At 40.0% G+C, this 16580-nt stretch overlaps 2 protein-coding genes across 2 annotated transcripts in view; both read right to left on the reverse strand.

The window, feature by feature from the left end:
• Positions 1–158: 158 nt before the first annotated feature.
• Positions 159–5061, reverse strand: scly (selenocysteine lyase). The gene is made up of 11 exons (XM_072439189.1): positions 4922–5061; positions 4763–4863; positions 4449–4620; positions 3584–3711; positions 2578–2733; positions 2049–2155; positions 1929–1965; positions 1591–1674; positions 1138–1237; positions 492–567; positions 159–427 (listed from the first exon to the last, which is right to left on the reverse strand). Exons 1-11 carry the CDS (start codon positions 5022–5024, stop codon positions 274–276), a joined length of 1218 nt encoding a protein of 405 aa, XP_072295290.1. The 5' UTR covers positions 5025–5061; the 3' UTR covers positions 159–273.
• Positions 5062–7310: 2249 nt separating this feature from the next.
• The window catches only part of kif1aa (kinesin family member 1Aa), a 42074-nt gene continuing 32804 nt past the window's right edge, over positions 7311–16580 (reverse strand). The window contains exons 38-48 of the mRNA XM_072439490.1: positions 16005–16119; positions 14857–14990; positions 14714–14775; positions 13781–13926; positions 12954–13139; positions 12665–12736; positions 12469–12590; positions 11597–11740; positions 11011–11203; positions 10113–10231; positions 7311–9857 (exon numbers count right to left, since the gene is read on the reverse strand). Of these exons, the coding sequence (XP_072295591.1) occupies positions 9815–9857; positions 10113–10231; positions 11011–11203; positions 11597–11740; positions 12469–12590; positions 12665–12736; positions 12954–13139; positions 13781–13926; positions 14714–14775; positions 14857–14990; positions 16005–16119 (1336 nt within the window). The 3' untranslated portion in view covers positions 7311–9814. The remainder of the gene's footprint in view (positions 9858–10112; positions 10232–11010; positions 11204–11596; positions 11741–12468; positions 12591–12664; positions 12737–12953; positions 13140–13780; positions 13927–14713; positions 14776–14856; positions 14991–16004; positions 16120–16580) is intronic.

A 16580-nucleotide genomic window follows, 5' to 3' on the forward strand; every position in this document is an offset into this window, starting at 1 on the left:
TTTACATAAATGCCCTCAGTTCCCTCATGAATGCTTGGTTTATAGTTATAATATTGTGTTAATGTTGTCAGTAACAGACTCGATTGGACCTATGAGGAGTACTCCTGCTTTGAAATGAAAGATTTGTGTTGGTGCTGAACAAACAGAATTGCATAATGTTCAAATAGGTAAATGTGATCGCTAACCTAAAATGTTTGTCTATTCTGTTTTATGTTTTCATTTGATAAAAGGAGTTTGTAGCTGTGCCAAGCAAATCATGAGTAATAGAGAGCTTTAGTCCATTTGTTTCAGGAGATTGACCACTCTCCTCAGATCTTCCACCACTGCATCCACGTCCTCTTCAGTCGTGCCTCGTCCCACACTCAACCTCAAAGCATTCGCTGCCACCTTCTCTGACACACCACAGTTCAGGAGGATTTGGGACGGCCTAAAGAGAGAGTGACACACAATTGTTCAACTGATCATCACAACTCGAACAAAGAACAACGTACCTGTCTCCCTTGTCCGAGTGGCAGGCGGCACCAACACTCGCCAAGAGACGCTCACACCTCGGCAACACTCTCCAGCCTTAACGTGGGAGGGGAAGAGACGAGACGGACTGAAAACACCGGTTTCAAACTAAACCATTACAAGGAACTCATTTTACCCCCTGGAGTAGTATTTAAACGCAGCAGTGCACTGTATTTGAGCAGTACGATTGACAAGCTCTTCCACGCCAGGAAAAAAATGTGTTATATTCATATTAATAAATAAAAAACAGTGTGGGAATGAGTTGGATTTAGATATCTACTTCCTCCTTGGGCCACTTGGATATCGGGTAATGCAGCTCTATAGCATTTGTTGTTTAAAAAATGTATTAGTACTGATTTGATTTAGACCTTGCAGTATTTAGTCCAGGTTCAGTCTGACATTACTACAGCTCGAGCCAAAATATATAAGAAGTCAAGGCAATATTTCTTCTGAAGTGGTATTCATCATGTTACTATGCATTTGTTTGACCCCCTCCTCCCTTTGACTGCAGAGGCATGAATGATTGAAGAGGTTGTGGTGTGTCGTGGGTTAGCTCAGGTCATGAACTAACTCCAGAAACATAGGAGCAGGTCAAAGGTCAGGACAGACGGGAGACAGAGAGATCACCTTGTAAGTTTGGGCCCAGGATGGACACGTTGCATGTGTTGGGAAGGATCTCAGATTCTGGAAAATGACTGTTGAAATGGATTTTGTCCTTGAAGACGAGCTGATGAGAAAGAGACAATTTGTTCATTAATTTAGAATAAATGCACTTATATAACACAAAAGACCATCACTACTGCTTCTATCACAAATACAAATAAACTACTATTATGTCCATCACAACAACTCTGTCACTACTTTTTCTACAGTGAAAACACCAATTGAGATTATTACTCGTTCTTCAGCTGCTTCTACATTTCTAACTGATGCTATAGCAACCTTTCTATATCCAAAGCTAAAACAGAATTTCTTTGTGTCTCTCAGCGACATAGTCATAAGTTATTACATTTATCACGGTACAATACATAGGATATTTAAGTTAAACAATCTACAGCAACATATTCACAACAGAAATACCTTGAGTTGTTCTTCCAGGTAAAGTTTGACACGTCGCATATGACTCTCGTACTCAGACAAATTGGATGTCACCAGATCTGCCGCCTGACAAAAGCATTGTAAATTAATCATTGTGTTTACAAGTTGTGAAAGTATTAAGTTAGTGTTAGGTTTCAATGGCCAACAGATGAGGAACAACTTTTCACAGATTTAGGGGAAAAAATATACCGGTACATATAAAGGAAATGTGGACTGTATTTTGACTGTGAACTTTGACCCTGATGGAGCACGTTTGACAAAAGACCAATGTAAACAATGGTTAACGCCAAATTTGACCTTCATGTGTTAAAACATTGTACCTTTCCTAATCCTGCAATCATTGGTGTGTTTTCTGTCCTGCAAAAGGAAGTTTTAGATTTAGATTTATTACTCCACAATATGTTTATAAAAGTATTATTATGTCAAAGCAAAAACATTACCCGGGTCTGAAGTTTTTCTCTTGTCCTCCTCCAAAGAGCATTGGGTACAAAGGTGTTTTCTGTCCCGGATTATTCACATATAGAGCTCCGATCCGAGGGGCATAAAACTGACAAACAAAGATTTAAAGTCAAGAGTATAATTCAGTCATCGAAAAAGATTTATATAAATAAAATATGTGTTTTATGGGGAGGTATATGATCGTTGACGATAAAGGAAGATTATTTACTTTTAATTAAACAAATAAAAATAAAGACTATTAAATAAAGGTTCATTTTCTGAGCTCTGAGCTCTGAGCACTGAGCACACCTTCAAAGCAAGTGACAACTGAGAGTAACCTTTGTAAGATAGTTAAAAAGTCAATTTTTATGGTTAAAATGTTTTCCAAAAATGTTAAAAAAATAAATGCCTTGTACACTCGAGTGGCACATATTTTTGATTATGTTTTTTTTCGAAATTACGTTTCTTTTCTTACATTTTTCTTTTTCTTTCAACTTCTTTGATCGATGTTTTACAAAACAAACTGTAAACCTTGTGTCCGACGATAGTGAGGAAGTCCACTCCGAGTACAGGAGCGTTCACGTGGATCTTGCCCAGAGCCTGAGCGGCGTCCGTGTGCAGCAGGATCTGACGCCCTGGACGTGTTTTATTTAGAGTTCTGATCGCCCGACAGAGCTCTTTGACCGGCTGTCGAGAAAACAAGCACTTATCAATGTCAGAGGGCAAACAGAGGATTTATAACTTAATAACATCCAAAGGAAAAAAAGTCACATTGTGGGGTCAAGTTGTAGTAGATTGATATTTAAAAAGGGTTATTCTGTTATCTCAATGGCAGACTTTGCATTATTGAGTGTGTTTACATGAGTCTCCTGTTTATGGACCTTACCCCAGTTATGATGTTTTCATCCACTCAGAGAAACCAGGATATGTCTCTGTTTACATGTGGAATAAGAGTATCTTGCTTTTTTAGGTGGTAACTAGGGCAACTATGGCAGAGATATAGCAAGGAGCTCAACATGTCAGAAAATGTGCTAATTTATGACTTTTTAAATGTTTCCAACAGCAAAGGGACAACATCAAAATCAAATAGGAGCATAAAAGTGTAGAACATAGTCACAACTTCAGGTCAGTCTGTTTTGTTGGTTTGTTGTGAATGTATTGTACGGTAAATTACTTTTTGTCATGAGCCACTTTGTGAAATGAGCTGCTCAGAGTACTGTGTTTACCAGTATATACCACAGTATTCTGGATACTATCATGATATACCAGTGAGAACATCCCGGCTTCTCATAACTGGCAATATTAACCATATTGTTTTATCCTGTTGCCTAGCAGCCTGGATAATTATAGATACCTTTGTGTAACTATGTCTTAAAACCCCAAACTTAACTTCGTGAGACTTTCTTCAGTGCAGCTAAAGCCCCGGCAACATGTTTAGGAAAAATCGAGCACGTGATGCGCGCTGAGGTTTCAGTCGAGAGAGGAACTGAGCGAGCGTGAATATAAAAGAGCTTTACAAGTCATTATCTCCTCTCACCATGATGACCCCCGTCTCATTGTTGGCCAACATAATGGAAACCAGACAGGTGTTGGGACGCAAGGCGGCCATGACATCCGGCACCTCCACACGCCCCGTTACCTTAGACACCGGGACAAAGGTGGCATCTGTGGAAAAAACAGACAACACTAGATTACATAACCTTGTTTCAGTATTTGAAGAACGTCTTGGTCTATTAGCAGTCGAAGCGGTAATTTAGTGAAACGATTGACTGAACTGAGCATAAACTTAATTTCATTATCAATTAACTGGGTGTAAACCAACTTTAAAGGAAAACTAAAATACTGAAATTAAAGTTTCAAAAATAAAGTAAATAATGTGATAACTTCAATCCATTGTGAGAAACAAGACCTGAAAAAGTCATGTCATTTGTCTTATTGAGCTTCTCTCTTCACGCGAGTCTAAATCACTGACAATGGCAGAGCAAAGCCCGATGTATTGTTCAAGGATGAATATTGCCAATGGAATTATGATTCATATGCAACAGTAAACAAGTACATATTATTAAAGACACTGGACCACCTTGATGTGATCTCTGACGCTAATTAGAGTTGGGCCTGGTTAGCACATGGACCAGTGGCTCTAGTGTAAACTGTCTTTGTTTCCTTAGGCAAGACACTTCTCTCACCTCTCCTCTGTATGAATGTGAATATGTAAATATTATGTGAATATGATTGGTGGTGCAAGTGGATTTGCAGCCTCGCTTCAGTTGGTCAAACCAAGAGCAGCTGTGGTTCAGCACCACGTATGGAATAAGTGAATACTGACTTTGGGCATCTGGAAAAGTGCTATACTGTATAAGACTAATGGTGTTTATTAAGGAATAGCACATTTTCAGCCACACCTGCCTTGCCCTCGCTCTGCAGATGCTCCAGCACTAGTTTGACTGAGTCGTGCTCCACGTTGGAGCTGACAATGTGAGGGAGACCGAGGCATCCATTTGAATGGTGTGTATTTTGTTCAGCGAAGCTTCTGTTGAAGTGCTCTAATGCAGACTGGATCACCAGGTTATTGGCCTGAACAAAAACAAAAGACAAAACATTGTGATTTCAAAATGGTTTAATATTTCTTAGATGTTTATAAAATATGATACTTAAAAAAAGATGCGATAGACATGATGAAATGTTAAGGCAACTGTATTCATATTTGTGATGGTACCTCTGTTCCACCTGAAGTAAATATGATGTCCTCTGCTTTTCCGCTGACCATCCTTGCTACATTTTCTCTGGACTCATTGATGATCGTTTTGGCTTTGAGACCTGGTCAAAAAGATCAAATTAAATGTCTGTATGAATATGTCTTTGCTCTGTGTCTCACCTGCTGTGTATGTGCTGCTCGGGTTTCCCCAGGCCTCATGAAGAGCCTCAGTGATGGCTCTGGTCACCTCTGGATCCAGTGGAGTCGTGGCATTGTAGTCCATGTAAATTCTAAAGCACAAGCAACATGAGATGTTGTACTTTCACTAAATATGCTTTTATCATCAGTATTTGATTACCTATTTTCACTCATTGTTTGTGGTTGGGGGGGGGGGGGGTTTGGCCTCTGCTGTTAACACATATAATTATTATTATTTTTACAAGGAGCATCAGCATTATTATTTTTAATAATAGCATTACTGACGGAACGAAACTCGGCAGTATAAAGCTTGTTTTATTCATTACAAGTATTTCTATATAGTATTATTATTTTAGACCAGCTGGACATGTGTGAATAAACCAATATAATACATCCATGGAATGAACGCGTGATTTATGTTGTTGTTGTTGTTGTTTTATGGCGGTTGGCATCCGAGTGTTGCAATACCGCCAGACTGTATTCCTTAGACTGTTGTTGCTGTTGTTATTGTTTTATGGCAGTCGACAGCCGAGTGTCGCATCACCGCCAGACTTTATTCCATTTAGTCTCATCTGACCATGGATCTATTATAATATCTGACGTGTTGTTAGCAGACGTCATCCTTGTGCGCGCTTTGCTAACGCGAGATAAACGCGTTTAGCTCAGATTCTGTTGTAAAGTCCTGATGTGTCACATCAACGAACCTTTTCTAACCTTGAGAAGTGATGCGCAGAGACAGACAGTCGTTTAAAACAAACTTTATAGCTGTATTTCAGAGTCAATCATTAGCTACTGTTGCGTCACAGGCTGAACACACCACTTCCGGGATCTGGGGTTGCCAGATACGGTGCACAAAAGTCCCCAGAATTATGGATAACGGCTCAAATTAACTATTTATTCTTCATAAAATACACTATAGATTACGTATTTTGATTTTTAAAAAGTCCTGAAAAAGGTCAATACATTTTCAGCAGGCTAATGCTGGAAAAAATATATCTTAACTACTTAACATCTGGAGTCAAATGATGTAGCACTGGCAACCATAGACTCCGGGCGCTGTTGCCATGGAAACGACGCATGCTATCAGTGAGAAAAACACAGGAGGAGGTTTTAGTATTGGGTTTAGGTGACGTCACGTCATTCTAAAGGCCAATCATATTTAATACAGGTGGAAGAAACTAAAATGTATATTGTTAAAATGCAGTGTTTTGTTAAACACAAGACGTGAATGGCTCTAGTCACAAATATAAATGATCAGAAAGAACATTTGTCAATTTACTTTTTAGAATTCTATGGCAAACTACAATGTTATAAATAGGGGAATCTGACTCTCCCAGATGTCTCCTTATAACATCATAACATTCTATAATATAACAATAGTTGTTCTTATAATCTTATCTAATTGTGCTAAATGGATGGATGGATGGATGTGCTACTGTTGAACAAGCCACTTATGAACATTTAGCATACGTTTTGTTATAGAAAAACGTATTTAACATTTAGGTTTGTAAGAGCCGGGTCAAGCTTAGCTTTAGTATCTATCAATTAATTGGTTACTATCTATGTTATTTATTTTATCCACTTATTTTATCCTCACTATGTATTTATCATATGTCCCAGTTTTATGCTATTTCCATCCAAAGTCTACTTTTAAATGATGTTAATAATTTTATCCATTTTAGGACCTCCTCTGTCCCGTGCCCTGTGTTCCGTGCCCTGTGTCCCGTGCCATGTCCCGTGCTCTGTGTCCTGTGCCCTCAGTCCCGTGCCCTGTGTCCCGTGCCCTGTGTCCTGTGCCCTGTGTCCCGTGCCGTGTCCCGTGCCGTGTCCTGTGCCCTGTGTCCCGTGCCCTGTGTCCTGTGTCCTGTGCCCTGTGTCCTGTGCCCTGTGCCTTGTGCCCTGTGTCCCGTGCCATGTCTCGCGCCATGTGTCCTGTGCCCTCTGACCCGTGCCGTGTCCCGTGCCCTGTGCCCTGTGTCCTGTGCCCTGTGCCCTGTGCCCTGTGTCCCGTGCCCTCTGTCCCGTGCCCTGTGCCCCGCGCCCGTGTCCTGTGCCGTGTCCCGCGCCCTGTGTCCCGCGCCGTGTCCCATGCCGTGTCCTGTGCCCCGTGTCCCGTGCCTGTGTCCCGTGTCCCGTGCCCCGTGTCCCGTGCCCCGTGCCCTGTGTACACTGCCTTATGTATTTTAGAGTGAGCGTGAGTGGGTCTGTGCCTCTGTCTGCTTGTGGGCGTGTTGGATGTGGGATGTGGGAATGTTTCTAATGCACTGTAAAGCACTTTATACATAAAGTTTGATTGATTGATTGATTGATTGATATAGAAATAATCTTCAGTTATTTCCTTCAAATGAGTGTGTAATAATTAGGAGTCCCATTGCTGAATAGATTCCATGTTTATTCATTATATGACAATGTGTCCAGTGTACACAAACATCTGACGCAAAACCTCAACACTCAGAGAGACACAACTACAGCCCATGTTCACCTCATGGGCCCTTTAGAATACACAGGTCACAGCAATCATGTTTATATACAATGCAAAATCATGTCCAAAAAAACAGCAAAATGGTACAATCTGACAGTGCCAAAAGATGACTCATGGAAGCACAAAACCTGGAGAGGGAAGTATAGAAAATGTATGGTGAGTGAATATAGGTGTATTGACATTGTTAGTCTTCTAAGTATCTAGTCTCCTACAATCGTCCTCTGTACAGGACAAGCCAAAGCACTGTGTCCAAAGCACTGTGTCTCCTACAATCCTACGAATGACTCCCTGATATTAACAAAGTACAATCAATTTTGAACCAGAGCAACGTTTAAAAATTAGTAAAAACAATAAAGAAAATTCAGTTTACATTCAGTGTTTGACTCGAAAATGTTGTCAAGTTCAAAAGTGACCGGCAATAGAAAAACACAAAAAGAAGGAAATATAAAAGCAAAAACCAGGTTATTTGTTATCTTTTGCTGTTAAGAGTTGATTAAACGTTCCTTCTATAGAATGCATTTTAGATTGACTAATTTACCTTTCAACTTTGGAAAACATGTTTGCATTTGTCCAAGAATTGAACCCACAACCACCTGGTAGAGATTCATATAATTGGGTATCTGGACCAAGAGGGAATTTACATTATGGAATGATACAATATTTTATGATTACAATATTTTGCTAAAAGTGAATTAGAAGTGAATGAAATGTTGACCTTGAACGTGCTCTCAAGGCTGGTTGACCTTTGACCTTTGCTTCAAAATCAACATCACTCATCACTTCACGTCACACTCAAAATTAGAGACTAATTTGTAAATATAGAATATAAAATGTCTCAATATATTTCAAATACATTCAAACAATTATTCAAAGCCCGTTTCCTTTCACCCATTTTGGTAATTCACATTTAGTGGAGGTAAAATGTGATGAATCGTATGAACGGACATGTGACAGATGATGATTACACATTCATTTGTGCACCTGATTATGTCATATATGATGTCATACATGATGTCATACATGATGTCATCAGCAGAAATATCCAGAGTGGTTTTATAGTAGCAGCAAATGTAGTTGTTTCAAAGCAAAGGAGATTCTAAGCTGTACAACGTGAGTAAAAGATAGGCACTACTTTTTAATTAATATCATTCATAAAACTGATTTTCTGTTAGTTGAAGATAAATTATATGATCCGGGGTACTTTTTTATTTATTTCAAGTTATTTTCAGCAGAAAGAAACTGGCCAATATTAACAATAGAATAAATATAGTGCTAGAAGGGATCGTAAGAGAATCATTTTCTAGAACATATTAAAAAGTGCAGTGTGCAGAAATTGCACCGTGTTCTACAATAGAAATATAGATGTCTTTGTAAATAAATACATGCAGAAATAATAAATAATAAAGTTGTTGTTAAAAATCTAAATATATCACATTTTGAACAAAGGAAAACGAGTGAAAGACTGGAGCTAATAAGAATCCATGAGTGAAAATATGTTGGAGAAAAGCATAAATTATGGGTTTTAGATGATATTTTGAAGAGTTTAAGAGTAACTTGTCCCTCAATCAGAGCCAGATTATTTCATTAAACGCATTCATCAAAATCCATAACACAATGCACAAGTTACTACATAGTTATAACGATCTGTAAGAAAACGACTAAGATGGAAATGGTAAAAGGGGCCACATTTTCATTTTAAATAACATGTTACTTAATCGCAAGTTTAATGTTGGAGTTAATCTTTAAACATTCTGTTCGTTTAACCCTTGGATTTATAATGAGCTGGATGATTGACAGTGCGATATGCCAGACTTTGCTCATCTCGTTGTCTTCATGTGACGCAAATGACATTAGATTCACAGACCATACAAAATAACCAGAGATAGCGTTAGCGATAGCCTCAACATCATTTTTTTTCAGTAGTTATTGTCAAAGATGTATGCGTTAATGCAAAACCGGTGAATATTTAGCAGTAGATTTGTCACATTTTGGTGATAACATGGCAGCTATATGTAAAAGCTCACTATTTCTGCATCTGAAGAGTCAATGTAGAAGGCTCACTGACAATTACGACTACGGCACATTAACATACATGAGTCATTTTGATTTTTGAGATGCTACTGCTTCCATATTTTCTTTTGTTTCTTTTTTTTTCTCCGTTTGTCCATTTATAAATAACTTCCAGTACGGTACAGTGACAGCGAGACTCACAGCGCAGCAGAGGCCGGACACTGGGAGGTGTTGCTGAGGACACGGGGGTGAAAGTAAAAACATGGAAGTAAAGTCGATTGTTTGTGGACGATGGAGACGGTGATCGGTGACGAAGGGGACGCAGCTCAGCACGAAAAGAAGACACACATTTATGTACATCAAGTCTTTGTGATTTACCACTTTCACATCCTCATCTGACCAACTCTTCTTCTTGACAGTTTTGACCTGAAAGACAAAGCAATGTCAGTATTGTTATTTTTTCTATAAGATTTGAGGACAAAAAAGTACAAACTTTGGCAGTTGACATGGATTTATCATCAATAACATGGCTTTTCTAGCTATTAATTCAAAAAGTTTAGTCTCAACTGCTCGAACAGACAGTCTGCTTAACATGATGATGACTATTCAGTTGCTTTTTATGACATAAGACAGATAAATGTAGAGGGGTATTTGTTTGTGGCCCTTGAACATGTCCTTTACCTGATAGTTCCTGCGAGGAGCGGGTTGAACGCGTAGAGCCAGTCGTGCATGTCCTTTTCACTGTTGGCCTGAAGCAAGATCCCACGATGTTCTGTGCACACGGCAAATGTGTTCGGAGTCTGTGAAGAAACCAACACTTTTTTTTAGCACATTGGATTGTTTCTCCGGCTTCTTCCCACCGTCCAAACACAGGCATGTGTCAGGCAAAATTGGTGACTCTAAATTGACCCTAGTGAATGAATGTGAGAGTGAATAATTGTTTGTAATGTCTATGTCTCTGTGTTGGCCCTGTGACGAGCTGGCCACTGTCCAGGGCGTACCCCGCCTAAGGCCCAAAGTCACTGGGATAGGCTCCAGTCACCCGCGACCCCGAAAGGGAACAAGTGGTAGAAAATGGATGGATTTTTTTTGATTGCTCTGTAAATTAAGTATCTTCTGCATCTTCTTGGCCGATGTCACTGTCTGTGAGCGCTCATCATGAAACTGTCCATCACACACACCCTGTGACGCATTATGAGTCCATGCTCTGCAGTCTACGCTCTCTTTACAGCGGCCGGCAATGGTTAATGGAGTAATAAACTATAAACTATAAAAATCACATATTTCACCTCTTCAGAAACGGGGAAACCACAAGTGATAGAGAAATCTCAACATGATCGTGCCATTGCAGATTCTTTGGGGAAAAACATTTTTAAACTACACACAATATATCACAATCGTAGTTGTTCACAATCTTTGACATACACATAATGGCATAATAATAAAATGACATATATTTTTGAATAAAATAATGTTGTTTTTTCACAAGGTTCTTTATTATTTATTCATATTAGGGAAAGTGTACATTGATGAACATTTCATGATAAGCCTGGTAAAGCCCAGTGCATTATGGGTGTACCTTGAGCATGGCCTGCTGGTCCTCGCTGTACTCCACTTGTGCAGAGGAGAGGTTGAGGATGGCACGCTCCACACCGTCTCTGTCCGAGTTGTAGATGTAGACGTAAGGCCTCCGCACCACCACGAAACGCTTTATCCACCCGTTTGTGTGCGGCTCCAGGAAGTTTAAGAAACCTTTCTTTGAGACGATGGGACTGCAAGAAGAAGACATGGACAGTCTGAGAAGCAGCAGAACACAATTTGACATATTATAAGAACAACTATTATAGATTAACTTTGAATTAATGTTAATAATCCCCCAAAATAAAAACATTCCTAATCCTTATCCATAAAAGAATGACTTTGGGGTCATGCAGTTGTAATATTTTAATGACAATGATAACTTCACCCATGTCTTTATGATATCTGCCTCTGTATCTCCTGTGAGCATTGGATTTAAAAGCAGATTCCTGTTTATCGTCGTAGAAATAAAATAGAATGGCTAGAATTGACACTTTCATGCACATTTTTAGATATTCTGTCTGACCATATACAGGAAACCGGACGTTGCTGTTTCTTGGCACACACTGGTAATTGGGATAACATACCTGACTCTGATCTCCTGGACGTCCGAAACAAATCTTCTGCTGCGTGTTTTAGTGTCAGAGGCGGCGCTGTGGGGCTTCCTGTCCTCTGGCTCCACATGTGAGTCTGCACTGGGACTGACGGCACCAGAGCGAGGCGTGGGGGCTCTGGAAGGACAGAAGCTCCTTATTTGGGTTGCAAAATCACCTTTCTATATACTTAGAGCGGCAGTGGCTCAGTATGAAACATCATTTATACTGGTCTGGCACAAAGAGTCAATTTAAAAACACATTGGATTTGATCGAGAATGCCACATATCTTTTGCAATTTTTCTGTTTATTGTCTAGCACAGGGGTGTCCATACTTCTTTCACCGAGGGCCGCATTTTGAAACTTGTATGGAGCACAAACATTTTGCATTTGACATAGTTTGGATGAGCCTCCACACCTTTAATACCACTTGGAACATTAATAATAGGTTGTTAGAACATAAAAATGCTTGAATTTGTCCAATTTTACAGTAAAAAGTACTGCCCCCCGACATGTGCACCATCACAGATTTTAACCTTTTTAAATCAAGGCTAAAAATTTATTTTTTCAGACTGACTTTTAACACTCTGTAATGTAATGACACTTTATTTTGTACAGTTTGTTTTTATTTAGTTCTGTATTTAGTTTTGTATTGCCTTGATTTTATTGTGAAGCACTTTTGTTACTTTAAGGGTTGTAAAGGGTTTTATAAATAAAGGTTGATTGATTTTTGTTGTTTGGACCAAGCTGGAGGGCCGCAAAAAATTGGTCTGAGGGCCGCATTTGGCCCGCGGGCCTGTTCACAGTTTCTTGTGTTACTTTATTTAAATCAAACAGAAACATTATGAAGAATAAGTCTGAGTAACCTTAGCTCAGTGGGTGCAAAGCAGCCGTCCACCAGTGAAGGGCATGTGGTGGAGGGAGCGATGGTGCTGAAGGAGGAGACTGAAGGAGAGTCTTTGAGAGTTGTGACTGACATCTCTGAGATCTGAAGCACACGAACAGCAATACAAGGGTCAAATACTGGTGTACTGTTTATGTGAGTAAGTATTCCATCCGTACCTTGCTCTCACTGGCGCTGATACAGACGTGGCTGTACTCTCTGTTGAAGGAGTGCATGAGCAGCCGCAAACACTGGAGACAGACAATACCAAGTTAAATCACCCGAGTCCTGCCAAAACACTGAGCTTCAAGTCTTAAAGAAGGTGTGTATATGGCATAAAGTGGTATTATCTAAAATGTTTTATTCTATACAAATGTAGGGGTAAATGTCACTTATTAAGTTGCACTTGTCCAAACACATAGTTCCTTTTAGAAGCAATAGTGCGACAGCTTTTAGATGATTACTGACCCTCTCTGCGAGCTCCCTCTGTCTCTCGGTGGTGATCTCGGAGCAGGGCGTGGCCTCGTGGTCCTCTGAGGACTGAGGGGTCTCGGCCAGGTCCTCAGTCAAACAGGACAGCACCGGGTCTGGTCCCGAGATGAGACTGGACTCCAGCTTCTCCCTCAACAGAAGGAAGTGCTTTGTCTTCTCCACCTGAAAAGGACAAATAGAACTTGCATCCAACAGCAACAACAAAAAGGCAAATGTTTTTTAGTGTAACAAGGATGTTATTTGATGGATGAAGCAAAGGTCCAGCCTTCCTCCGCTGCCCTGCTCAGCTCTGATAGGCTCAGCTCAGCCAATCCCCGCTCAGATCACTTGTTTTAAACGCCGTGCTCTGCTGCTCCATTCAGCAGTTCAGCTCATGCCGCCCTCCTCCCCCTGCTCCATTCAGCAGTTCAGCTCATGCCGCCCTCCTCCCCCTGCTCCATTCAGCAGTTCAGCTCATGCCGCCCTACTCCGCCCTCCTTCCCCCTCCTCCCCCCTCCTCCCCCTGCACGGCTTCAGCAGAGTCTAATTTACTTTTAGGTTTTTGTTTTCACCACCACAACTCTGATTTCTTTCTGATTAAATATAAAATGTAGGATGTAGTATTAGATGTAGTATATAAACAAGACAACTTCCCACATTTGGTCTGAGACTGGGAACTCTTAATTCAATCATTCTTAACATCATTTTTAGTATATCTAAGACAATAAGCAAAGCAAAATGCCATGGTATAAATAGGGGAAATACTGTTACAAATACAAGCACACTACAGGACAGTTCTAGTATCTTTGTAATCGTGCTCGTACGTCCTGCAGGAGGCTGAGTTTCTCCAGCTCCCACTGATGCTCCAGGATGAGGCTGTCACTGCGCGGTCTCCACCCGGCCAAGTTCTCCTCTCCACGGACATACGCCACCGAGGTGTCCAGCACCCGCCTTCGCCTCCTCTGCATTCCTGCACCGGGACAGGACTTTAGATGGATGCGTTTATGCATTTGAAGCATTGTTCCTCTGTTAATGTTGCTGACTTAATCATGTGCAATACCGTCATATTCATGTGCAGTTACTGTCATACTCACATGCAATAATGTCACATTCATGTGCATATAACTGATGCAAATAGAGTGTTTGTTTTACCATTATTAGTAGTATTATTTTGTCTTACGCTAGCTGTTTTTATTTTATTTTATCTTTATTTTTCCCCTCCATTCCTTATTAGGAAATGAGAGGTTTTGTCTATAGGACTTTTTGTTTATAATAGTTCTGTTTATAAGAGTTCTTCTATTAAGAGTGTTTTTAAATTTCCTATAAGTTATCTGTCCTTTTCCTCTGTATCTACTGCGCTGCAACAATGACATTTCCTCATGTGTGGACAATAAAGGAATATCTTAATCTAAAAGTACAGTACAATAAACATATTCCACTCAATACTGCAATAATATCTACAATGAAAACTTAAATGAGTTGAGTAAAATAATACAGATGGTTCGGGAAAAAAATCTTGATTGTTTTGGATGCTTTATATAAGTTATAAAAAGAGGAGAATAACAATATATGACAGAAACACATTTGAAATAAATAGTGGGTATGTTTAGATTCACACCATAAATCTGATCATTACATTTCTAGCGTTATCAGATTACTGAAACGTTACTGATGGAAGACTATTTTTTTGTCAATCAATTATAGTTTTTTCATCTTTCTGTCCATGTAAATGTAAATGTTCCCAGTGTCTGACTCACCTGGGCTTCCTATGTCTGCCAGGTTACACAGACTGGCCTCATACACTCCTGTAATCCGGTTCCTATGACAGAATACAATCGTTTATTAAACTTATGCCACAATAAACTGCACAAACAGACACCGCCTAACACTCTGAATGTACCCGTCTGCGGCTCTGAGACTGCCCGTCCCAAACAGGTTCCGGATGGACCGAGACGCTGAGAGTTTGGTGTCCCGGGAGTAAAAGACCATGCAGATGTCTTTGGTGATGACTGCGGGCTGAGTGCAGTTCTCCATCTGAAACACACACGTGAGAAATCTGATCAGCCACAACCTTAAGACTAAAAGGTTATTTCTTCAGTGAACGTTTCCCTCATATTAAATGTCTTGGAGGCAGGATTCTGAGCATGTTTGTAACAGTAATGAGACAACTGGGTGGGATCATCTTTCTTGGATTGGGGGTGAAACTACTGTATGAATAGTAGAAAAAGCTTCAGTTGTAGTCATCTGGACTCAGTTTGAAAAAAAATAGACGTTTCGACTCTCATCCAAGAGTCATTGTCAATAAAAGAATTTAGATCGAGAACTCCGATATTAATACTGTTCTGTGGTAAGACCCACCCATTGGGCGGAGCCTTCCTGAAGTAGAAAGGGTTGTTTGTTTCAACAGAAACTCCCCCCTTGTATCTACCGAGCTAGCCTATTCAGAATCTTAATGGGCTATTAGAATCCTCTTTGTCTTTGTGAGACCCTGGCTCAACCACCCTGAGTACCTGATTAGCATCTAAATGTCCTGGTCCTGGTCCTCTACCTTTCCAGGGGTTCAGTATCCCATTATAAATAACAGGAAGATTAAATCTTAGCCCTCCATTCCTGTTTAAAGAAGGTCTTTCTTTTTTAACAAAAATAGCTTCCTTGACTCCTCTTTCAAACCATCTTTTCTCCCTGCTTAAAATCTTCACCTCACCGTCTTCAAACGAGTGATTAGAGGCTTCAAGATGGAGATGCACGGCGCTCTGTGGTCCTGAACTTGTATTTCTTCTGTGCTGATAGAGCCTCTTGTGTAGAGGCTGTTTCGTCTCACCTATGTACCGTTCTTTACAGCTTTCTTCACTGCATTGGATCGAATAAACTACATTGCTCTGTTTTTGAGTCAGCAATTTGTCCTTTGGGTGAACCAGTTTTTGTCTTAAGGACAAGTTGCCGACTCAAAAACAGAGCAATGTAGTTTATTCGATCCAATGCAGTGAAGAAAGCTGTAAAGAACGGTACACCTACTGTATGAATATGTGACGAATGAAAAACCTTTACCTCCAAATAGGCTGATAGTGTCATGTAGATCTTCTCCCCATTTGGAGTCACTCGGTTCAGTAACAATGAGTTGTGCATTGAACTGTCCCAAGCCGCCTCAAAGCGATAAAACGTCCTGTGGCAGCACAAGAACTACTCATTAGTCATCAAAATATGTATGTTTTAATTGCAGCTAAACCCCATGCTTACAGGTCGAGTTAGCAACTTAAACTTATGTAAGACTACATAATATTACAAAAATACCCCCCAAAAAAGAAAAAATGAACTAGCCATTCTCACATTAAGTTGAGGACATAATTTACTCTTTACAACAAGGCACCACTTCAGAAAGTGTAGATTATGTCAGTAACTGTATCTGTGTTTGTAGCATGTGTTTGTCATGTGCATATTATGTAGAAATTACACCTGATTCCCACTTGGGACCGACTAAATGACACATATTGACATGAAACATTCTCATTTGCTGGTGCGTTGTTGAAAAGTGGCACGAAAGCCTTAAAATTGTAATATTTTGCATGCAGATGATTTGATGTAGAGATGACCAGAAATAAATGGGATGAAGTAACGGCAGGATAG

Source organism: Eucyclogobius newberryi, unplaced genomic scaffold (genome assembly GCF_026437365.1).
Source record: "Eucyclogobius newberryi isolate DKJ021-1_F unplaced genomic scaffold, fEucNew1.0.hap1 SCAF_9, whole genome shotgun sequence".
Lineage (NCBI taxonomy): Eukaryota > Metazoa > Chordata > Actinopteri > Gobiiformes > Gobiidae > Eucyclogobius > Eucyclogobius newberryi.